Source organism: Panulirus ornatus, chromosome 9 (assembly GCF_036320965.1).
Source record: "Panulirus ornatus isolate Po-2019 chromosome 9, ASM3632096v1, whole genome shotgun sequence".
NCBI lineage: Eukaryota > Metazoa > Arthropoda > Malacostraca > Decapoda > Palinuridae > Panulirus > Panulirus ornatus.
Window position 1 is genome coordinate 10,681,697 of NC_092232.1, and position 25,344 is coordinate 10,707,040.

Consider the following 25,344-nt stretch of genomic DNA (forward strand, 5'->3'; position numbering starts at 1 on the left):
ACACCACTCACCCACCACCATCCCCACATCTATTGAGAGGCTCATCTCCCGTGAAGGAGGAGGGGATGGAGATGGGGGGAAAAAAAAGGGAGGCCAACCCATCACTCACGGGGTAACGGATACCCCGAGCAGACAGGTTAAAGCTGTGTACATCTCGATAACATGACGTGATGACCCAACAAAAATAACAAAAAAAAAAGCTGATGACCGTAAAAAAAAAAAAAAAAAAAAAAAAAAGCGGGGAAGGGGAGAAGATGAAGGAGCCAGGGGTGGAGTTTCCCCCCTCCCCCTTAACAGCCCGGCTCCCGCTGCCTGCCTGCCTCCCTCCCCCCCAATCCAACTAAGGCCTCGGGGAACTCCGCCATCCATATTAATTTGTGTGGCCCGACACGCTGCCTCAGGCCGCACCACAACCGCCGCCGCCGCCGCTCCGGTTTTTGGAAGAGAACCACAAACCTCCCCTCCCTCCTGCCGCGCTCCCTATCCCCTCCACCAGCATTAAGACCTCGTTCACATGTCTCCACCGCCAGACCTAAAGTGGCGGCACACCGCTGGTGGCGCGCGTTCTGTCAGCTACCACCAAATCAATGCACGATTTACGAGGCCTCCTCATCTTTCGACGTGCAGTGCTACCCCCAAGACAGCCTTTCTGATCCCACCGACATATGCTGCACATAAAAGATCTAATCCTTGGAGGGTTCCCGATCAATGGAAAGCCTCGGTTTAAGGAACAGGATTCCCCCCTCAAAGCAGGAGAAAGAGAAGAAAAAAAAAAAAAAAGCTGGGGATGGTTCGAAACATTAAACTTTTTCCCCAGTTTCCTTTCAAGAGTGGTACAATGCTGCTCTGGTTAACGCCTCCCTGCTCGACGGTCGCTCGTTACCAGGAGAGCTGATGAAGTTCCTAATGGCTAACCCTCAAACCTTTCCTTAACCTTAGGTGCTCCACGAACATCCAACACCCCCACCCCCTACCGTGGTACTACGTCCATCCCTACCGCCGCCTCCTTCAGGCAACGAAGCACCCCACTTTCTGTTCGCTCATGCGACACTACTCTCCGGGGCATGTGCTGCTGCTGCAGAGGTGGTGGTGGTGTGGCTGGCGGTGCTCCCGCCTTTCCTTCACCAGTGGAAATGTTTACTGCAGCAATAAAGCGCGTCGCAGCCCACCCCCCCAACACCACCACAATATCGCCAGGCACCGGGACATGCGGAGGATACAAGTCTCAGGTGGGGGCAGGCTTGTAAGCAGCGGCGCGGCGGCTGCTTCTCGACACTGCTCACACTGGCTACAGGACACCCGCTGCCGCTGCCGCCGGCCCCCAACACCGCTCGCCAAACTGATCCGCCAGTCGGAGGCGTCAACGGAGGATGAAATACCATCTACTTACACCTGACGTGTACGAGGAAGGTAATTACACGCTACGTGGCCAGACATATGGCAAGTAAGGGGGGGAAGAGGCTACATGACAGGATTTACCTCAACGTGGCACGTGTAAAGAAAGTGACGCGAGGGTCTGGTACCGACAAGAAACACGAGGGTAACCCATACCGGCCTAATTCCTGGCACACAAAACAAACACTACTGACGGAGGTATATCACCCTCTTAACAACCCCCCCTCCCAAACCAGTCACGTTCCAGCAACGACCCCCACCTTCCCTTACCCTCCTTCCCCTACACAGGACGGGTTCGAAGGTCCTGCAATCACTGGGACTTAAAGTAACAAGCAGGGTGTAAATATTTCTTCAATCTATGCAACATATGTACAATGACGCCTTTAATTAATGAAGCCCGAGTACCAAAATTCCCTCAATCACTAAAGCTTAAGAACAAAACTTCCTTAACTTAGTGAAGCCCAAGCACAAACCTTCCTTCAATCTGCGAAGCTTAAGCACAAACCTTCCTTCAATCTGTGAAGCTTAAGCACAAACCTTCCTTCAATCTGTGAAGCTTAAGCACAAACCTGCCTTCAATCTGTGAAGCTTGAGCACCAACCATCCTTCAATCTGTGAAGCTTAAGCACAAACCTTCCTTCAATCTGTGAAGCTTAAGCACAAACCTTCCTTCAATCTGTGAAGCTTGAGCACCAACCATCCTTCAATCTGTGAAGCTTGAGCACCAACCATCCTTCAATCTGTGAAGCTTAAGCACAAACCTTCCTTCAATCTGTGAAGCTTAAGCACAAACCTGCCTTCAATCTGTGAAGCTTAAGCACAAACCTGCCTTCAATCTGTGAAGCTTAAGCACAAACCTGCCTTCAATCTGTCAAGCTTCAGTACAAAACCTTCTTCAATCTGTGAAGCTTAAGCACAAACCTGCCTTCAATCTGTGAAGCTAAGCACAAACCTTCCTTCAATCTGTGAAGCTTAAGCACAAACCATCCTTCAATCTGTGAAGCTTAAGCACAAAACCTTCTTCAATCTGTGAAGCTTAAGCACAAAACCTTCTTCAATCTGTGAAGCTTAAGCACAAACCATCCTTCAATTTGTGAAGCTTAAGCACAAACCTTCCTTCAATCTGTGAAGCTTAAGCACAAACCTTCCTTCAATCTGTGAAGCTTAAGCACAAACCTTCCTTCAATCTGTGAAGCTTAAGCACAAACCTTCCTTCAATCTGTGAAGCTTAAGCACAAACCTGCCTTCAATCTGTGAAGCTTAAGCACAAACCTGCCTTCAATCTGTGAAGCTTCAGTACAAAACCTTCTTCAATCTGTGAAGCTTAAGCACAAACCTGCCTTCAATCTGTGAAGCTTAAGCACAAACCTTCCTTCAATCTGTGAAGCTTAAGCACAAAACCTTCTTCAATCTGTGAAGCTTAAGCACAAAACCTTCTTCAATCTGTGAAGCTTAAGCACAAACCTGCCTTCAATCTGTGAAGCTTAAGCACAAACCATCCTTCAATCTGTGAAGCTTAAGCACAAACCTGCCTTCAATCTGTGAAGCTTAAGCACAAACCTTCCTTCAATCTGTGAAGCTTAAGCACAAACCTGCCTTCAATCTGTGAAGCTTAAGCACAAACCTGCCTTCAATCTGTGAAGCTTAAGCACAAACCTGCCTTCAATCTGTGAAGCTTAAGCACAAAACCTTCTTCAATCTGTGAAGCTTAAGCACAAACCTGCCTTCAATCTGTGAAGCTTAAGCACAAACCTTCCTTCAATCTGTGAAGCTTAAGCACAAACCTGCCTTCAATCTGTGAAGCTTAAGCACAAACCTGCCTTCAATCTGTGAAGCTTAAGCACAAACCTTCCTTCAATCTGTGAAGCTTAAGCACAAACCTGCCTTCAATCTGTGAAGCTTAAGCACAAACCTTCCTTCAATCTGTGAAGCTTAAGCACAAACCTGCCTTCAATCTGTGAAGCTTAAGCACAAACCTGCCTTCAATCTGTGAAGCTTAAGCACAAACCTGCCTTCAATCTGTGAAGCTTAAGCACAAACCTTCCTTCAATCTGTGAAGCTTAAGCACAAACCTGCCTTCAATCTGTGAAGCTTAAGCACAAAACCTTCTTCAATCTGTGAAGCTTAAGCACAAACCTGCCTTCAATCTGTGAAGCTTAAGCACAAACCTTCCTTCAATCTGTGAAGCTTAAGCACAAACCATCCTTCAATCTGTGAAGCTTAAGCACAAACCTTCCTTCAATCTGTGAAGCTTAAGCACAAACCTTCCTTCAATCTGTGAAGCTTAAGCACAAACCTTCCTTCAATCTGTGAAGCTTAAGCACAAACCTGCCTTCAATCTGTGAAGCTTAAGCACAAACCTGCCTTCAATCTGTGAAGCTAAGCACAAACCTTCCTTCAATCTGTGAAGCTTAAGCACAAACCTTCCTTCAATCTGTGAAGCTTAAGCACAAACCTGCCTTCAATCTGTGAAGCTTAAGCACAAACCTGCCTTCAATCTGTGAAGCTTAAGCACAAACCTGCCTTCAATCTGTGAAGCTTAAGCACAAACCTGCCTTCAATCTGTGAAGCTTAAGCACAAACCTGCCTTCAATCTGTGAAGCTTAAGCACAAACCTTCCTTCAATCTGTGAAGCTTAAGCACAAACCTTCCTTCAATCTGTGAAGCTTAAGCACAAACCTTCCTTCAATCTGTGAAGCTTAAGCACAAACCTGCCTTCAATCTGTGAAGCTTAAGCACAAACCTGCCTTCAATCTGTGAAGCTTAAGCACAAACCTGCCTTCAATCTGTGAAGCTTAAGCACAAACCTGCCTTCAATCTGTGAAGCTTAAGCACAAACCTTCCTTCAATCTGTGAAGCTTAAGCACAAAACCTTCTTCAATCTGTGAAGCTTAAGCACAAACCTGCCTTCAATCTGTGAAGCTTAAGCACAAACCTGCCTTCAATCTGTGAAGCTTAAGCACAAACCTTCCTTCAATCTGTGAAGCTTAAGCACAAACCTTCCTTCAATCTGTGAAGCTTAAGCACAAACCTGCCTTCAATCTGTGAAGCTTAAGCACAAAACCTTCTTCAATCTGTGAAGCTTAAGCACAAACCTGCCTTCAATCTGTGAAGCTTAAGCACAAACCTGCCTTCAATCTGTGAAGCTTAAGCACAAACCTGCCTTCAATCTGTGAAGCTTAAGCACAAACCTGCCTTCAATCTGTGAAGCTTAAGCACAAACCTGCCTTCAATCTGTGAAGCTTAAGCACAAACCTGCCTTCAATCTGTGAAGCTTAAGCACAAACCTGCCTTCAATCTGTGAAGCTTAAGCACAAACCATCCTTCAATCTGTGAAGCTTAAGCACAAACCTGCCTTCAATCTGTGACTACTCGATTAGGATATCAAAGGTAAGAGTATTCGCGGTCTTTCCATAGGCTACAGTAAACTGAGTGGTCACAGTATGCTTGGCAGTCTGTTGGCCTAGTGGAGTCATTAATGTTCTTATTAAGGAGTTTAATTCAAACCATGACTTAGGGACTCCTATGGTAATCTTACTTGATTATCAACAACTACCAAGTAACGAGAAGTAACAACTCAACTTTACACACACACACACATATATATATATTATATATATATATATATATATATATATATATATCACAGACACCACGCACTAGATGTTAAGCGAGGTAGTCTTTCCAGTGAACATTAGATGAGAAACATTATCCAGCAAATCCACCTTCCCAAGTCAAAAACTATAAACCATGTAAAGTACAGGATAATACCCTGAGGCAACACACACACATACACACACACACACAGAGACCTATAATCTGTAGGCAGGGAAGACGTGACTACCGTTCACAACACAACTCCTCTCATCAAATTATATCAATATCCTGAGGGAAAGCTTTCCCCGTTCAGTGCTTTCATCTGCCAAATGATGGACGGACGAGGTCATACTTCCACAGCGGCCGGGGTAGGGACAGGAGAGAGGGAGGGTTGAAGTATCGTATTACAAGCGCGAATGGCGTAAGACACACCTGCTGCTGCTGCTGCCTCCATCTCTTAAACACCACTCTGTCACACGTAATGGTCCGAGCGTTCATCATCGCGGCCACCCCAGTACATACAGTGAGTATTCATCAATTCCCACACACCACAGAGAGGTGGTGAACACCAGACTGGGCTGTGGTTCGGTGGACTTTCACCTATCCTCCTGCCTGTGAAGACATCCGGTCCGTCGACTGCCCCCCCCCCCTCTCAAGGGCTCCCTTACCTGACCAGGTCTTCACTCCACCACGCCTCACCCAGGCCAGTCACACGAGGGGGGAGGGAGTCATCAGCCACAACGCCCCAGACAGACACACGCACATCTTCCATTCCAACGGTCGGGGAGCCTCAGATCGGGTCAGGATGAGCACGTACTGCACGGAACCTTGTGCCTCGCCTGTCGTTAAGTCAGTTGCCACACACACACACACTCCTCCTACTCTAGCAGTGGATAAACATGATCCACAATCCCTCACTCAGGGCGTCACTGTCTTGATCAAGTTAGTAACAACTCTCTCGCTCGCAAACCTCAAGTTGGATGACTGGGGGTGTCTGGGAGAGAGAGAGAGAGAGAGAGAGAGAGAGAGAGAGAGAGAGAGAGAGAGAGAGAAAGAGAGAGAGAGAGAGAGAGAGAGAGAGAGAGAGAGAGAGAGAGAGAGAGAGAGAGAGAGAGAGAGAGAGAAGGGGGGGTTGTCTCAGCAACCACTGCTTTCCCTACTGGGTACGGGACACCTTGCGTCGAAGCTTCCCACCGCACAGCCAAACGTTTTCGGTCACACGAAGATGTTTCCGGTGTTGGCTCCTCCGATACACCAACACGCACTATGGGATAAGGGCTCCTGAGCTGGGCTTTGTGGTGTCTCGTACGACAAGACCATCGCCTTGAGCCAGGTTAATCCTGGACACTTTGGGGGGGGGGGGGTTGAAATAAATGGGAAAGCTTCCATATATTGTGCATTTGAAGAGTAACGTCAGAAAGACTGAAGGTGGATGAAGAACAAGTCGTGTTAAGGGTGAGGTTCAGAAGAACGAATGGGGTAAATATAATTACCCGGAAATAAAGGGTTCTGGTTACAGCGGTGAGCTAATAATAATAATAATAATAAGCAGCAGCTGCAGCACTACATGTGTTAGGTGACGGGCGAAACGCAGATGGATGGACTCTGTAATATACGGGGGATGGGGTGGGGGTGAGTTAAGGTGACGGATGGGTGACCAACGAGTGGCGCAATAAGCAGCAGAACAAGTGTCACAGGGTCAATAGTGTTGTACCACTCACCCACCAACAGCCAAGCCTACCTGAGCACCATAGTTGACCTCGTACGCGCACCACAAGGCTTACCTGGAAATAAATAACATTTGGTTAATGACTTCCCACACACTCCTACGCAAGCAAGATACAATAACAAAATCATTATCAACAATCTTAAGTTAACAGTAATACTGGTAGAGAGCTACGTATTCACTTATACAAGACACGGTCGAACAGAACCTCGTAATCGAGGCTCTCGAAAGTGCCGGCAAAATAAACTTCAAAACAAAGATCCTTTGTGGATTACACCCAAGCCACTACTACACCACGTAACCTGGGTAGTAGTCAGTCAAGATGCGGTGTGCGAGGAGGCCTCTTACGGCCTGACTGACCGCTAGCGGAACACGGCACAGCCTTGTTCTTACGCCTTTCAGAAGACCCATGAAGTTGTTGTTGAGGTGCACGTTAAGGTAAGGACCCCGACGAAGATGAGACGGGAGTAGACATCCGTAACCACTGTAAGGCAAACGTATAGTAGTCCCATCTCGTGCTGGGGGATACGTTCGCAAGGTATGGGGAGTGTATAAGGTCACAGGCCGTCCTGGGGAAGGGGTTAGGGCCATATAGCACCTCAGAAATCATGTAAAGATAACGCAACAATCATGAAACAAGACGAAGCAAATTCTGTTCGTTAGCAGGAATTCCCCTCACTGCCTGGCCTCATATATTCCCACAACACAGACGGGGTCTGTCTCATGACCGCTCCCGCCGCCCGCGCCACACACAATCGGTGATCATCAGGCCTAACTTCGACCTCCGAAGCAGGACGGGATGACTCTTAGGCAGGCTGGCTTGGCCTCTGACCTGACCCCCCTTAGGATCCGGTTAAAGGCCAGGTCATCGTGGCACAACTGCATATGAAGATATTCAACACATACGAGCAGCACCAGTTGGGGTGTGTACCTACTCTGCCGAAAACCCGACCTCTCCGATTCCCTCCTCCTCCTCACGTCACAGCGAAATCACTTGGAAACTGGCCCAGGGATCAATCGTCACAGGTCCGACGGCCTGTCCTCGGATGATGATAATCCAGCTTTATCACCCTGTCTCATCTTGAAATCTACCCCTCCTCTGCTCAACCATCCCCATCGCTTGCTCATCTACACAATACCCTACGGTCAGCAATCACACTGGGAGGGAGTTAAAGTATTTACAGCCGAGCATATCATCTGTGCTGGTCAATAATAATGATAGCTGGGTCATGAAGTGTTTTCAAGGCAGAGGTTATGACATAATGGCCCGTTCAAAAAAAAAAAAAATCGAAAACATTGTGGCTCTATAGCAAAGGAAGTTCTCCTGCCTTTCCCGATGTAAGACAAACAAAATTCTAAACCACACGTGGCACTGCTCACGCGCCTCTCTAGTGTTGGTTGGAATAATAACAGCTGGTGTGGGCGGCGAGGCCAGCACCAGATCTGCTCACGCCAGATGGTACCCGTAACCCAGTGACTGGAGTTAAAACAAAAGCCCCACTCCACACACTGCCTACTCGACTCAGACGGGGGAGTAAACGACTCCAGATCTCATGAACGTTATATGCAACGTTATATGCAATCACAGCCTCATAATAAATAATAATAATAATAATAATAATAATGATAATAGCAGTAGTATTAGTAGTAGTAGTAATAATAATAATAATAATAATAATAATAATAATAATAATAATAATAATAATAAACACTCTCCAAGGTGTACCAACCCAGGCATGTTGCAGAACACGGAATAAATCGACACACGCATCAAACAGCCTGGTAAACCAAACCCTCACAAGTATCAAGTGCGACGACGGTGCGACCACTGAAACACGACGGCCACACGACCCTTGGCTTACGACGACCAGGTCAAAGGTCGCGGCAACGTATACCCAACGGGGGTCATACCGCCGTCGGGAGTGGTCAGTGGCCACAGCTAACAAGACAGGTTCAAGGCCACGCAACACAAAAGCCGAGGTGCACCTCGAGGCTGGCTCTCGCCTCGAGTTGGATGCCAAGCAAAGGAGAAATGGTCACGTCACTGTACATTATAGCGGGGCCGTCCGTCCGCTCCATCCCCGCCCATTTTACTGATACGACGGGACCCACGCCAGATCGCAAGAGGAGGAGACTTGAGTTAAGAAGAGAGATAAAACGAAAAAAAAAAATGAAATCAACATTACATTTTTCACTGCTACTCACCATGGCGTGGGGGTACTTCATTACTCTATATAAAGTCACACAATCAGATATTACCGGGAACTAAGAAAGCCCTCACACCAGAGGCAAACAACTGCCATCTACACAGTAAATACGACAGACAGATTCCTTTTACCCAGTAATACTGACATTCAGCCGAGTGCGTGGTGCTCCAACACCCATGACCGTAATACCTCCAGGTCGACGTAAAGACCCACCAGCGTGATGGAGTGACCTTTGACCTCTAGCCACGTATGTAATAATAACACCACTACATACATCCCCGTCTGTCTGACACCGACCACACGCTCAGTCGTGTACCAGACACCACACCAATACTACCAAACACCTTCAAAGGTCTGGTCTAGTGTACCACTCCATAATACTATCCTAATATCAAACCCCTCGTTATATAACCTTCACAACATACAGTACTCGCATCCTGCTGCCAACACACACACACACACACACACACACACACACACACACACACACACAAAATATTCCCCCTTACAATACAAACCACTTTGAATATCCCTCTGACAACACATCACTCATGAAATCCATATGAAACCCCATCACTCATAATATCCTTCCGACAACACACACTCATAACATCCCTCTCACGAGGCACACCACTCATAATCACAATGACAATATATACACACCATTCATAATACACATCTGACAACCTATTTACACCCAGACAACACGTGACTATCAGTCATACCTCAGACGACATGCACCACACACATAATCACCCTCACTATTCACGCCACCGCTCTTACAACACAACGACGGGAGTGTGTACAACACGAAGCCTCGGACGCTATCTGATGAAACCAGGGACACGGATGTTATCGTACGAGAGATGGAAACCCCAGGATAGACGGGGGTATCTGTACAAACCACGGACACACGAGGGTTACCGGGAAAAACCTGCTGGTGGTGACGTGTCAAGCCACGGACACGAGAGCGTTATCAGGGATAAGCGGTTTATAACATATCCATAGATACGCCTTATCTGGTTAAGTCATGAAGCACCTGGTACCTTCCTCAGACCTACTACCTACAGCCAGGGCAAACACACACACACACTCCTCTCACTCCACTCACGCAGCCACGACAACCCCATCCCATTCTACACAGCCAAATCGTGGTCTCTTACCACATCTCACATACCGTAGTAAAGCCGAGCAGCGCTCATGATCCCCGGGCAAGAAACCAAAGTAAGGGCGAGTGAGTCGGCATGGTTGGCTAATGCCGAGTCAGGAATGTCTGGCCACTTTATGCACGTATCAACTTACCAAACAAGGGGAGATGTTATAAAGTCATCTATATCATTCTCTAGCCCCGAACACCGACTGGCAAAGTGTGACTCGGCAGTACGAGCGCTCTCCCTGCCTCAACTCGCCCCGGCCCACGCAATAACAAAGAAAGGTTGACAGTGGAGGCTGTGGTGACGTAATACTACAAGATAATGGACACTGGCGCGACGTAACGGTCGCAGCCAGCCCCCCACCCCTCCCACCCTTCAAGCAACCGGACGCGCACGCCATTTCGTCTTTTGAGCGTGTACCTACCTTAATGGCGGGTTCCGTGGTCTCCCCCCCCCCCCCCCCAGCTCAAGTCTGGAACCCTAACTACCCTATATAAGCCTTACTATGGTTTCGTAAGTCTTCCAACCCCCACATTTCTGTCCGGGACCATACAAGTCTCCCTTGCATGCTTTCAGAAGCCTTTCACCCCCACAATCCCAAGCTCTGTCTAGGACTTTGACTTTCCCTTTCCTTAACTTACGATGGCTTCGTACGTCTTCTTACCTCACAGCTGGGTTTAAATCCTCACCTACCTTACGTATGCTTAACGGTGTTATCAATTTTTTTTTTCTCTCTCTTTACCCTCAACTCATCATTCAACTGAAGAGTGGGGCCAAGCAAGCTGCCATGAGTATTGGCTTGAGCTCAGTGGAGTACCAAGTAGAACGCGCGATAGCAAACACTGGTGGGTGTGTGGAGCGATGAACTATGTAAGAACTGCAAGGCTAATCGTCACGAAACAAAAACGAAAGTTTGGGGGGAGGTTTAACTCGTGCGAGAACAGTGGTGTCTCGTGCGGCGGGTCGTGCACGCGCACATTTTAAGCACGACGGTACGGGCGGCCTTTCGGAGCACGACACGACTCGAGCACGACGGTACAACCCTCGAGTACAACGACCTCTGGATGTGACGGCTTGCTCGGAACATGACCGTTGTGATTCAGGTGTTACAACGGGACCAAACGCGATAACGAAATGACGAAGCAAGTCCGGAATTAAAAGAAACACAGGTTCAAAGCAAGCAAGCAAGCAAGCAACCAGGCAAGCAGCTGGAGGAATCACACACTCCCACCGTCAGAACTGCGTCTGGTCGACTCAGGCAATGCGCCTGACACCCAACCTCCACTCCCGGCAGGCAAACTGCTCACGGTTAATTGGCAGATAAGGAACGTCTGTGTCGCAAGATTCGAGGATATCCAACACCGACACAACACGAACCTCACCTAAGAGCCCTAAAATGTACCATAAGCATAACCTAACCTACTTTATACTCGCTTCCACAGCAGCTAGAGTTGGAGTTGGTTCTGCACACCCGGCACAGCGAACGGAACGGAACGGAACTACTCCCGTCAAGAAGGATTTCATAGATCTCATACTCGCTATGATCAAAAACTGGGCGAAACATTAGACCCGCCCAAACTGCCGATATGGAGAAGGCGCTCGGGAGTCGACATCTTTTTTAACGAGCTACCGCAAGATATACATAAATATACACACAAACACGACATCTACTAGCAAGGTATGCCACACCGACATATAAGTTATGAAAGTGAATACCACAAAACACTTCAGTTTTTTGTTGCAATCGCCGGCTAATTTGTCTACCAACATAAGAGCAAGGAGCGCCGACACAACTTGTGTGGCACATCGGGCTCTGGGGATAGAAGACAGCCCCTGAAAACGTTGCGTGATTCAAGACGACTTCGATGACTTCATATCCCACCTGCTCGAGGTTACATCGCGAGAAGAAAGACATTGGCATTAGTCTCGTCAAAGGACACTTACTTCAACTGTTCACATTTCCCTGCTACTGGGCTACGGGAGCCCCTGAAAAGGGATACTGGATAAGTGTGTGAGGTGCGCGCTTTCGGGCAAACAAGAATGTGTTCAGAGAGACGCTGGTGGGAGAAGGGCAAACTCTCTTGCGTGCACTGGTGGAGTATAAACGAGAGAAATTTTCCCATGTGGGAACAATTCATGCACGAGAATTACTGATAACGTTATACTGTCTTCCATCATCGTTGGGGACCAAGGAGAGGAGGAATGTCCTAGAAAGGACCTCAATGGTCTCTTGGTATGAAGCCCTTCTGTAATGTTACTCGCGTATCTCCTTGCGAGCGGCAGGAGCCCCTGGGCAGGAGCAGGGACACTGGAACGGTAGTAGTAAAGCAGATATCCCCCCCCCCCCACGAATTCTCAGTTCCTGATCCTGTAAGCTACTTCGGTATATATGCAACAATCTCCAATGGAAAGAAAAAATAAAAACGGTGGGTACTTACTCGTTTCTATTTTCTATTTCTAGTGGTTGTTTAATTTGTTTATGGATGGGGTGGTTAGGGAGGTGAATGCAAGAGTTTTGGAGAGAGGGGCAAGTATGCAGTCTGTTGTGAAGGAGAAGGCTTGAGAAGCGAGTCAGTTGTTCGCTGGTGATATAGCGCTAATGGCTGATTCGGGTGAGAAACTGCATAAGTTGGTGACTGAGTTTGGTAAGGTGTGTGAAAGAAGAAAGCTGAGAGTAAATGTGAATAAAAGCAAGATTATGTTTAGTAAGGTTGAGGGACAAGTTAATTGGGAGGTAAGTTTGAAAGGAGAAAAACTGGAGGAAGTGAAGTGTTTTAGATATCTTGGAGTGGATTTAACAGGGGTGGAACCATGGAAGCGGAAACGAGTCACAGGGTGGGGAGGGGGCGAAGGTTCTGGAAGCGTTGAAAGAATGTGCGGAAGGCGAAAATGTTATCTCGGATAGCAAAAATGGGTATGTTTGAAGGAATATTGGTTCCAACAATGTTATGTGGATGCGAGGCATGGGCTATATATAGGGTTGTGCGGAGTAGGGTGGATATGTTAGAAATGAAAAGTTTGAGGACATGTGGCGTGAAGTGGTTTGATCGAGTAACTAATGAGAGGGTAAGAGAGACGTGTGGCAATAAATAGTGTGTGGCTGAAAGAGCAGAAGAGGGTGTGTTAAAATGATTTGGTCACATGGGGAGTGAGGAAAGATTGACAAAGAGGATATATGGTTGAGGGAACGAGGAGAAGCGAACATCAAATTGGAGGTGGAAGGATGGAGTGAAAAAGATTTTGAGCGATCGGGGCCTGAACATACAGAAGGGTGAAAGGCGTGCAAGGTATAGAGAGAATCGGAACGATGTGGTATACCGAGGTCGACGTGCTGTCAATGGATTGAACCTGGGCATGTGAAGCGTCTGAGGTAAACCATGGAGAGTCTTGTGAGACCTGGAGGTGGAAAGGGTGCCGTGGTTTCGGTGCATTACACATGTTAGCCAGAGTGAACGAATGTGGCCTTTTGGTCTTGTTCTAGCGTTACCTTGCCATTCTTTCGTCTGTTTCCTGGCGGTACCTCGCTAACGCGGAAAACCGATTAAAAAAAAATATATATATATATATATATATATATATATATATATATATATATATATATATATATATATATATATATATATATTCGAATATTCGAGGCATAATAAAAAAGTTCAGATATTCAAATACCTTTCTACTCATATACCGTACGACACATACAAGCATCTGCATACAGGAACGATACCTAAACTTTACTCGTACCGTACAAGTCAAACCCTGGGAACTCACGCCGAGAGAGAGAGAGAGAGAGAGACCAGCACAAACAAAAGATAGGTTTATCCTTAGCGGAAACACAACCTGGCAAGTGTCCACTTCCAAACACGTGCTGGCCTTGATGTCAAGATTTGAAAATTACATGCCTTGTGCAATGAACATGTCAGTCACTACGTTGCTATTTTCATACTTTCCTAATCTACCTACCTATACGTATGACAAGATTTACAAAAAATATACACATCTACAAATCTACAGCCAGTTGAACAGGACCGTTAACTGATCCTAATACATCCTTAACGAAATCCTAATATAACCTCTGCATATTATCCCCCTTCACTTGTATACACAATCCATGCTTTCAGAGAGAGAGAAAACAAACACCCGAGACTGTGTAATTAATACTAACTGGGCCCAAGGGCGCCCCGGAAAGAAAAAAAATATCAAGGCCTTTCTGCACATTTAACGGTAATGTTATAGTGTGCAAGTCCTGACACCAGCTGCCTCTCAACATCAATCCACTAGACAGTTTCACTAATGAAGGATATTCCAAACATACATATCTATGTAAATAAATAAATAATATATATATATATATATATATATATATATATATATATATATATATATATATATATATATATATATTGCGCCTGCATGACGTTTCACAGAGTGAAAATTCATCTTTGGCGAGGCTGTCATCAGGAGGACAGTCTATTCAAAGAGCCTATCACTCCTGAGTAGTCCATTATTTCCCCGTTTCAGAAAGTACCGCAGCCTTCGAGATGCAGGACCTCATGGAAACAGTTACTTGGAATAACTCCACAAACTTTTTTTAATATACATATTCTTAAAAAAAAAAAAAAAAGTTGATTGTGAACGTCAAGATTGAGTGACAAGTCCCATTTTACTCAATTTGTCCTTGGCGGCATACTTGTGGCTGGCCCTGGGTCCAGTTACTGGAAATAAAACATTAACAAGCCCCCCTCCCCCCAATTCTATATATCAAAGCTTCACACTCAATAACAAAGCCTTGGCTTGAACGCTAGCCCAGCCCAGACCTGCCCTGCCAGAGCACTGCAACACAACCACGCAGAGCTGGGGAGGTATGTGACCAAATAACAACGGTCGGTCAACGGACAACCAGGCAAGAGCATGCTCACCATGGAGTGACGAGGAGAGAGAAGAGAGAGAAAAAAATAGTTACACGATGCACTTAAAGTGGTGTTACTCTAGACTCGCCTAGAGGTAAGGAATCTATCTACACTACCTCGGAAGGGAGATATGCATCTAAAGCAAAAGGATCCCACTTTTGCGACATGAATGGCATAACATACAGCAGCAACAAACAGGGTACAAATTGATACAACGGATCGATTGCCGAGGTCTACTTTCATCTCCCCCCCCCCCTTCCAAACCCTCCCCATCTCTTAGCCTGTAAATTATTTACGCGTTCATGTAGGTAAATGCCAACATTTGTTCCACTCTGGCAAGAACAAAGAAAATTTACCTCACCCATCAGCATGGAGGAAATGTTACACCCTTTTTTTTTTCAGGAGCATAAGTTTATCGGTAAAGCTAACTAAATACGTGGTCCCACGGGGCTACCAGCAGCAGCAGCATCACCGGTGGGCGGAGTTATTCCATCCTGTTGGTTGGGCGGGTTCATGGGAGGGACAATGTGGGTGGATGGGTGAGTGGGTGCGAGGGAGGGACACAGGGAGGGTAAGCGGGGAGGGAGGCAGGGTTCCGCGCAGGTTCCCACCACCGGTGAGACGAGCCGAGCCGGGCCGGGCTGCTGGACGACCACAACTCGCCGGCAGATATATTCTACACTCAAGGTCACGCACAAACACCATTAGTCCTGGGTGGATGGCACCAGCACAGAGGTCAGTGTGATAACAAGGTAGGTGAGGCTAAAGGCGGAGCCGGAGCGACGAGGTTCTCACAATGTTTACACCACAACTCTTGATGGTGGCGCCAGTTGCACGGCTGCCGGCCGGCCACGTTGCCGTCACACTCACCCGGCCCCAAACACTCACTCTCTAAAACGTTATCACCTAGACCAGTCCTGCCGGTGCCACCATACTCTACACAACCAGAGAAGACCTAACACAAGGAGGTCCGGCACTGCACAGAACAAGTGAGCAAGAAGCAGCAGTCAAGCAACAGAAACAACCCAAGCCGGCTACTAGAGGCTCCGGTTCCCGGCAGCAGCAACTCTGCAGCCAAACAGCGGGGGCCTGAGCCAGCGATGGTGGCGGCGTTGTGGAGGTTGACTAGTACCATTGTGGGGGCAAGAGCAGGGATGCTACCCTCCACTGTGCAGCAAGCAGCAGCAGTGGCAGTACATGGGTGCGGTGGCAGTGGAGGAGTATGTGCTAGTGGTGCTAGTGGCGGTGGGAGTTACCTGTTCGCCATGCTGCCGTTGAGCGCAAACTCCCGCATCACCTGTGCGTCCTGCTCTGTCAATCAATACGGGGCTGCAGCGCTGCCAAACGCACGATGACGATCACTAAACCCACTTGAATATACAGAATCACCAAAGTTGTCCGCCTGAGACACAAGGCAACACATGTTCCTGTGGGAAGAGCAGCGTCCCACGGTGGCCGAAAACACTCTGGGCGTCACTGGAGGCTCAGCGAGTGTCATCGTACCCCTGCCACGTCCACGTGCACCACCATAACGCTAGTCACACTGCCGGCGCTGCTCCACACTTCCCGGCAAAAAAATAGTCACGGCGCTCACCGCCATTACTGAACGCGCGCTACTCGAAACTCCTGAACTTATCGACCTACGAGATTACTGTGATCGTACTTTTCTTCCCGTTCTACTTATGTAAAACTGATGTGTACATTTCCAAAGCCTAATTAAATCAAATGGGAATTTATTCTTCAATATCTTTTTCCACGAAAAGATATGGAGAGTCTACAATCGTAATAATGCACTGCCAAGCAAAATAAAGCCATAACAGGGCAGCTGAGCACAGCTGTTCCGATACATCACACAAAGGAACTACTTAACCGGGATTCGAGAACTTCCAGAGTGAGCTGGCAGTCATTTGGGCATTTTTCTTTCGCCTCATAAAACGAGTCTTTCCCCTCCAACTGTCGAGAAAAGCTAGCAAAGATTAACCTCCTCGAACAAGGTTAAGTAGAGCTTTCAGATCTCCCTGCTTCTAGGCTAATAAAACAGCCTTATCACACGTTACACCATTTCCAAATCTAGTAGGCAAAGACACGCTTACTTCTCCATCACACTGTCAAGACTCGCTTATGCTGAACAGAATATTTACTTCCCATTACATATGACAATACCACACAGACAGAAACGTCTGTCTGTGTGTACTTATATAAAATGATTACTTCTAAATGATCAGATAATCGACTTTTTTTTAACATTTTTGATTCCAGAGGCAGCGATCCAACCAAAAGACAAGAAGTTTTAAGCCAAAGCATCACCTATTGTGACCAAAACCGAATACACTGGTCCCTCCGAAATACAAGGTTTATGAAATGAGGTAACATGTTTACAAATATTCTCCATCTTTTCAGAAACTATTATGACAAAGTGCATAGCCTCTTATACATGACAAATTTGCCTTGTGCTCCAAATACCAGGTTCGAGGGTGTCTTCTCGTGTCGATTTGAAAAACAGATAAGGAGAGGAGGAGGAGGGGATCTATAGGTGCTATGATCCATGGTTTGGTATGGAATGGTTTAGTACGGAAGCAGAGGCCTTGGCAGTAAGCAGCAGACACTGAACGACACCAGATTCGGTATCGGTGGCAGAACTCCGAGGAAGTCTTGCTCTTCCAAGCAGCCCTACACTGCTACAACCATGTTACAAATCTCCTCTCATCCCTTCCTCTTTGCCCAAGATCGTCAGTCTTTCCACAAAAAGGCAAATCTCACGAACTAATTACTTCCATTTCAACGCGCCAGTGACGACTTGAAACGACCCTACATCATGACTACCTCCCCTCCCAGCGCTGAAAACAGCACAGCAGCAGCCCACACAAATGATATGGTATCCCGAGGATCATGAGCCAAGCAAGGGGGAGAGAACTGTGGCCTGGTTTAATAAGGCACTCAGATCATGTGAAGCACCCTCATCACCAAACACACCCCCCTAGCCCACCAGCCCGCAGCCTGATAAGATTGGAGGAGCCGCGGGAGAGGTCCCTGATGCACGCAATCATGTTACACAGACACCTTACACCCGCAAGACGCGCCATTGGAATGCTGCAGTATGTTATTTCTAAAATAATAAAAAAAGATGTTTTAGCACTTGACGAGCTTTTCTTCCCTCGCCACAAAAGAAGACCATATACTCTTTAAAACCAGCGACGCTCCTATCATGAGATGACCACACCGTGCAGAAGCAATGATAGGACGCCGTTCACTCGTACCAAATACTTTGATCCTCTCGAGCACGAGGGTGGCGGGTGTGAGTTGGTCTGACCCTCAAGGGGTAAGTCAAAAGCACCATCGGGTCAAGGAGGGGTTTTACACACGGACGACTTAGCACTCGCTGGTGGTTCTTACACAGGGGGTTGACACGGACGACTTTTAACACACTCGCTAGTTGCTCTGTCAGGGATGGAGCACCAACTGCAAATAATTGTGGAGACTCAAACTCTTGTAAAGTAGTCGGCTACATTCTTCGTACGTACTGCCATTTAAAACTTTAAAGAGCAAGCATTCTATACTCGATAACGAAGACTGGTCACCAACATCCTATCGCAAGATTAGACCAAGTGTCAGATCATCCTATCGTAAGGCTAGGTCGGTGTCAGAACATCCTATCGTAAGGCTAGGTCGGTGTCAGCATCCTATCGTAAGGCTAGGTCAGTGTCAGAACATCCTATCGTAAGGCTAGGTCAGTGTCAGAACATCCTATCGTAAGGCTAGGTTGGTGTCAGAACATCCTATCGTAAGGCTAGGTCGGTGTCAGAACATCCTATCGTAAGGCTAGGTCGGTGTCAGAACATCCTATCGTAAGGCTAGGTCGGTGTCAGAACATCCTATCGTAAGGCTAGGTTGGTGTCAGAACATCCTATCGTAAGGCTAGGTTGGTGTCAGAACATCCTATCGTAAGGCTAGGTCGATGCTAGAACATCCTATCGTAAGGCTAGGTCGGTGTCAGAACATCCTATAGTCGGGCTAGGTCGGTGTCAGAACATCCTATCGTAAAATTAGGTCAAATGTGAGAACATCCCATCGTAAGGCTAGGTCGGTGTCAGAACATCCTATCGTAACATTAGGTCAAGTGTAAGAACATGCTATCGTAAAGCTAGGTTGGTGTCAGAATATCCTATCGTAAGATTAGGTCGTCAGAACATCCTATCGTAAGATTAGGTCAAGTGTTAGAACATCCTATCGTAAGGCTAGGTCGGTGTCAGAATATCCGATCGTAAGATTAGGTCAAGTGTCAGAACATCCTATCGTAAGGCTAGGTCGGTGTCAGAGCATCCTACCGTAAGATTAGGCCGTCAGAACATCCTATCGTAAGGCTAGGTCGGTGTCAGAATATCCGATCTAAGATTAGGTCAAGTGTCAGAACATCCTATCGCAAGATTAGGCCAAGTGTCAGAACATCCTATGGAAAGGTTAGGCGAATGTCAGCCTTCCTTTCATAACACTCTCGTGACCCACCTAATGATTTTCACGACTACTAAACCCAACTTCCCCGAGCTTTTACGAGTGCTCGGTCCTTGCGCTGGAAGTCGATACGAGGAACGCTACCTACTTACACGTGGCGCCATACGTTCACGGTCGCACACGACAACATATACTTCCCCGACGCTGTGTATACAAGGGTGAAGAATTGGGGGGGGGACCCCCCAGCCACTACAGTGATTGCCCCAGGTCGGCCGAGGGAAACACACAACACATGGACTTTGACCTTTTCTCTAATTGGTAATGTTTATTTCAAACAATGAAGAGAGCAGCGCCACTCACCGATACCCAATTGCACCTTAACCTCACGTTGTCCTTAACAACACTTTTACCGTCCCCAGTTCCCTGCCCTTAACTCTTCTTTGTTCTCATTCTCCATTTTTCCCCTGTCAGTAATTACCTAATTGCACTGTAAGGTGATAGAGAGGAGTTCGAAGCTGTGTGTGTGTGTGTGTGTGTGTGTGTGTGTGTGTGTGTGTGTGTGTGTGTGTGTGTGTGGTGGGGAGCAAAAAGCCACATGCATTACTGAGTGTGAGCGGTCCTGAAAGTTATCGCTAACACCTTTAAAGCGAGTGTTAAGTGCATTTGTCCCCGCTTGTGGATGACCGCTTGACGTTCTTAACGACCCTGGCAGATGATATAAGAGCTGAACAATAAGCAACTAACCTAACCAACCAACCAACCACTCGTGGGGCTCTTGATGTGTAGTGGCCTTGGCAATCATCAATTCACGGGAAGGCGTGATTCTACCACCACCACCACCACAGAAACACACTGGTGTTTGCTATTCATTCACTGAAAAACACGTATGAAAGATCCCCGGGCAACCGACCACTTTCAGAGGCGCTGCTGCTAATGTGTGTGTGGTGCACAGCTGGTGCGCAGACGACATGTGCGGGCAACCTAATCCCTCAACACTCCGGCTGAGATTAATACAACACACACACACACACACACACACACACAAAAAGCACACATGGTGTCAAAAGCTGCCAGGCAACAATAAGAATTACCATGACGTCACACCAGGTGCATTACCACCAGTCGACCACATTATACACGTTCATTAACGTTTTCTGAATGACCCGACCGTATGTGTGTGTGTAAGTGTTGTGTACAGCACCCAGGCAACCTGCATCATCTACAATAGATGCGGTATATGGCCTGCACACCACAACCTGCCCTCACCACAACTGCACGCCACGCCCTGTCTGGCGTCAACACATCTGCATATCCCCAGGACTGCGCCCACACCACATCTACACACTGCAGCCTTCCTACCATCACCATACCTGCACACCGTAGCCTACCTTCATACCAGACCTGCACACACCAAAGCCTGCCTTCACACCACACCTGCACACACCAGAGCCTGCCTTCACACCCCATCCTATCCTACCTGCACACCACAGCCTGTCTTCACACCCCAGCCTGCCTTCATACCAGACATGCACACCAAAGCCTGTCTTCACACCCTAGCCTATCCTACCTGCACACCCCAGCCTGCCTTCACACCAGACCTGCACACCATAACTAAACCTGTACACAGAAGCCCAACTTCACACCAGACTTGCACGCCTAAGCCTGTTTCCAAAGTAAAACCTTTTTTTCCTCCTGTCATTATAAGACCTGTACCCCAGGGCGTTTCTCCCATCAAAGGACCTGCACATCCCAGCCAGCCTCCACCACACCTGTACTAACCCGATCACGCCTCCACCAGGCCCTCACGCCCCAGCTTGTCATCACCAACAACCACAACACTCCCTTCCCAACAACGTCGACACAACTTAATTAAATCTGCTCCCTCTCCCACTTCACCAACTTCAGAAAAGACGAGTTAATTTGGAGCGAACTTTTCCGTCCCACTTCTACAATATTTCCTAACTTGATAATACAGCCAGCTTCTGGGAGCAGGAAGTCGCGCGCAACTTTTACAACCGCTACCACAATAGCTTTTCTCAACCCCCCCTGTAATTGCCGCACGACGCGGCCCCCTGTACCACCTTGGCTGCCGCCCTCTGGGTGACTGCTCTCCAGGGCTTCCCTCGTCAGGCTAGCATCTGGGGGTCACATCTCGCCTTCTCCATGACCACTTCCACTCGACACAGCTCAGGGACGCAATCCTAGCCTCTATCCTGTCAGGCGACGTTCGACGAGTGAAGGCCGAGCGATCCGCCAGCCAGCCACCCACGCACCCACCCAGTCAGTCAGCCAGCCAGACGTATGCGTTTAGCGTCATCCTGCCTCAGTCTAGTGGACAAAGGTTGTTGTCTCCGGCACCGTCACGCAGCACCTAACTTCCTATCGCCTTAGCCAAACAGTGCAGGCCACGGGCGTGATCCATCCAGTTTTGAGAGGCTGTTGTGAGATCACAGTCCCGTCCCCTAGAGCCTCCACCCTACCGTCTCCCCACACAGGGATTTTCTCTCTCCTTTCCTCCCTCATCTGTCCCTTTCCACGTAGCTCACGCTTTGACCCACAGGGTGTCTCCTCCTCGACACCTTTATTCACCATCTTTATCTTCTAGTCTCCCTCCCTCCCACCCTCACTCTCCAGACCTCCTGCTCGCTTCCCCTTCGAGAACACATATCAACGACAACAACTTGTACAGCTTCGCTGACTACCAAACGCGTCATGGCGCACCGCCCACTCAACACTCAACGCTCACCCCAGCCTCCACACCCCACCTACCCCCACAACAACTTCCCGGGGAACGAGGAATGGAACACCAGCAGCTTCTGTTACCATTCCTTAACTGATCAATCCCTAAAACGAGTTGCAGATACAACTACGTCGCTTGACTACCCACTGGTCAGGTTCCCATAGATTTCGACTCGTCGAACATGTCCCCGATCTGGGTCCCGGTCAAAGGACATGTATCAGGAGAGTTCATCTTCGCAACACTTCTCTTGTTTTACGGTGGAGGCTCCAGTCACAGACACAAGTCCGCATCAATGCCGTGCCTTAATTGAAATGTACAGAGGTTAATGAAAGGGAAATGGGAGAAACAGAGAGAACATGAATTCTGGGACAAATGAAAAACCAGTCTTTTAACATCTCCCAGGTCATAGTTATTGGGAAAGACGTGAGTGGGTACAGAGTTCCAAAGCTTCGAAGTGTAGGGAAAGAAAGTTATCAAAACGTGTAGCCCGTGAGTTGCCAAGAGCCACATAGTAATCATGTGACGCAGCAGCTTGCCGAGCGGTCTAGCTAGTGGTGGGTGGGGGGGGAACACAAGCAGCCAGCTCTAGGGAGCAAAAACCGAAGCAATACCTACAGATGGGGGAAAGTGAACCAACACTGTGGCGTAAGACAAACGGGTCAAGGTCTGCTTCTCCTGAAGATTAACTTAACACCAAATCTTACTGATCTCAACCAACCAACAATGAGAGCAGTTCTTTGTGTTAATGGCAAACAGTCATGGATAGGAAGCCTTACCTAAGCCATGCCTACCCCCTCCCTCAACCCTCATGGTATGGCGGTCTCCATCAATACGACCCATGACACATTTTCAAACACGATAAACTTGTATGAAAAATGATGATCCGATATATATATATATATATATATATATATATATATATATATATATATATATATATATATATATATATATATTGTCGATACAGTTGGAAACCCGCCGCCCACTTTCTACAGCCATCAATATTTCGCGATTTTCTTAATCACGAGTAATAAAACACCTGCACCCAATAATGCCTTGTTTAAAGCTGAGGTCCAGGGCGGCGTGCTGGGGGGGGGGGGGTCCTTAAAGTCCCCTTATCAATAAAGGCGTGACGTCCATAACTCCTTCTAAGGGACATCCTCCAAACGACATCCTCACACACACACACACACACGAACGCTGAGGAGGAGGTAGGCTCCCCCACGTCGGCAGAGGAGCTTTGGAACACCGACCCAGATGAATCTACGTAGGGTCGCGTCCACAAACAACGCACCAACAGCCCAGCCCTGACGATGCCCCTACACAGAAATTCTCGAACAACAACAACAAAAACGACAACAGTTTACCTACGATGCTGTGAAACAGCCTTACGGAACAGACGCTCCCAAGTCACAGCACAATTATACAACAGCAAAGTTAACACGTCAGAAACCTCAGTCACCAATGAGAGAGAGAGCCTTAATCAATAGGTTCTCCCTACAGATTAGCTGTGAGGGTCGCCCCCCACTAAAACCTGTCTACAGAGGAGAGGGGAGAAAAGAATAATTGGACTCCTGTAATGTACATCATCCGTACAATTCTACACGAACCTCCCCACACACTGGATTCAACACCCACGGTAGCCAGACGAGCACCTACATATTAAGGTGGGTGGGGGGGAGGAAAATCTCCTCCCACCCCTGAGAAGCCGTGTAAACACCTACACTACCGAGAACTCCACCACAGCAGGGGAGGGGGGGGGGTGAGGAGGGAGGAGGCAGAAGCCACGATAGTGAGTCCAGGGAGAGCGTCACATGGCGGCTGGGGCAGACTGTGACGACAGGCCGTCGTCGTGGCAGCGCTCCAGCGGCGGCGGCGGTAGGAGGAAGCTGATGGACGGGGGAGGGAATGGGGAGAGAGGGGGGGTTAAATATCACAACACAGCAGCATGATGGTCACAGCTGCCGCCAGCGGACCAGCCACCTGCTCTTATTCCCGAGTTCGCTTTGTGTCACCGCCTCAGAATACTTCCCGAGCGACCCATCCTTCGACACATTAATATATATATATATATATATATATATATATATACATTTAAAGTTCATTATAGGGAAGGAAATGAGAAGGGTAGCGTTGCACGAAAAAAAATACGGAAATGCTGAGATATAATGGGTGAATGACGGTGCGTTAGGAAAGTGAAGATGGAGGAACACACACACACACACACACACACACACACACACAGAGAGAGAGAGAGAGAGAGAGAGAGAATTGTGTGTGTGTGTGTGTGTGTGTGTGTGTGTGTGTGTGTGTGTGTGTGTGGTGCAGCAAGTACCAGTCGCGTTCTCCGTGACTGGATGGAGTAGGTTCCCTCCGCCTCAACCATAAGGTGGCAACACATCGTCGTCGGTGTCGTGGTGCAACGAGAGAAACACGCACCACAGACGAATGCACGTACGTAACGTAACGAACCAGTTCTTCAGGGCCACACGGGTAAATTCTTATACAAGGATCAGATGAACGACGCTGGTGTGTGTGTGTGTGTGTGTGGTGTGTGTGTGTGTGTGTAAATGAAAAATGATCTCCCTCATCAATCTAACTGTGTAACGAACAACACACATTATAAAGCAACTTGAATTTTGTGAATTTCTTTTTTTCTCCCTCCTCACAGCGGGAAGTGTCGAGAATGCTTGGCAAATGAAGCGGTTGTATGCATTCCACCTACGTGTTCCATGTAAAGGAGGGTAAGAGAGAGACTTCAAGGTGAGAGACAAAGAGGAATGTGATATTCTCTCATGGGGTGTCCTGCCGCCCATGAGAGAGAGAGAGAGAGAGAGAGAGAGAGAGAGAGAGAGAGAGAGAGAGAGAGAGAGAGAGAGAGAGAGAGAGAGAGAGAGAGAGAGAGAGAGAAACTCTACCGATCACCTTGTCCTTGATATTCAATCTCTACAATTAAACTGATAACTACCTAATGTTCAACTGGTGTTTGTGTTCTTCCCTCCTACAGTCCACGATGTAATCCCAAAAAAGGTAATGCTGTTTGTTTGTTTTTTGAACTAAGACAACTACGGAAAGCTTGGTCACTCACAACCCCGTAGAATATATATACAAAGTCCTGTACTCTACACACAGCCACCTGACCAGACGGGCCGTCTCTCATGTGAAGCCA

At 47.7% G+C, this 25,344-nt stretch overlaps 1 protein-coding gene across 29 annotated transcripts in view; it reads right to left on the bottom strand.

Moving 5' to 3' along the window:
- Positions 1–25,344, bottom strand: part of sm (heterogeneous nuclear ribonucleoprotein L) — a 443,801-nt gene that overhangs the window by 106,231 nt on the left and 312,226 nt on the right. The window contains exons 1-2 of one of the 29 annotated variants that reach the window (XM_071664650.1): positions 16,025–16,078; positions 6,734–6,776 (exon numbers count right to left, since the gene is read on the bottom strand). The exons of 22 other annotated variants lie outside the window; for them this stretch is intronic. In XM_071664650.1, the coding sequence (XP_071520751.1) occupies positions 6,734–6,744 (11 nt within the window). In that variant the 5' untranslated portion in view covers positions 6,745–6,776; positions 16,025–16,078. 6 more of the 29 variants (XM_071664651.1, XM_071664654.1, XM_071664652.1 and 3 more) reach the window with 6 other exon arrangements.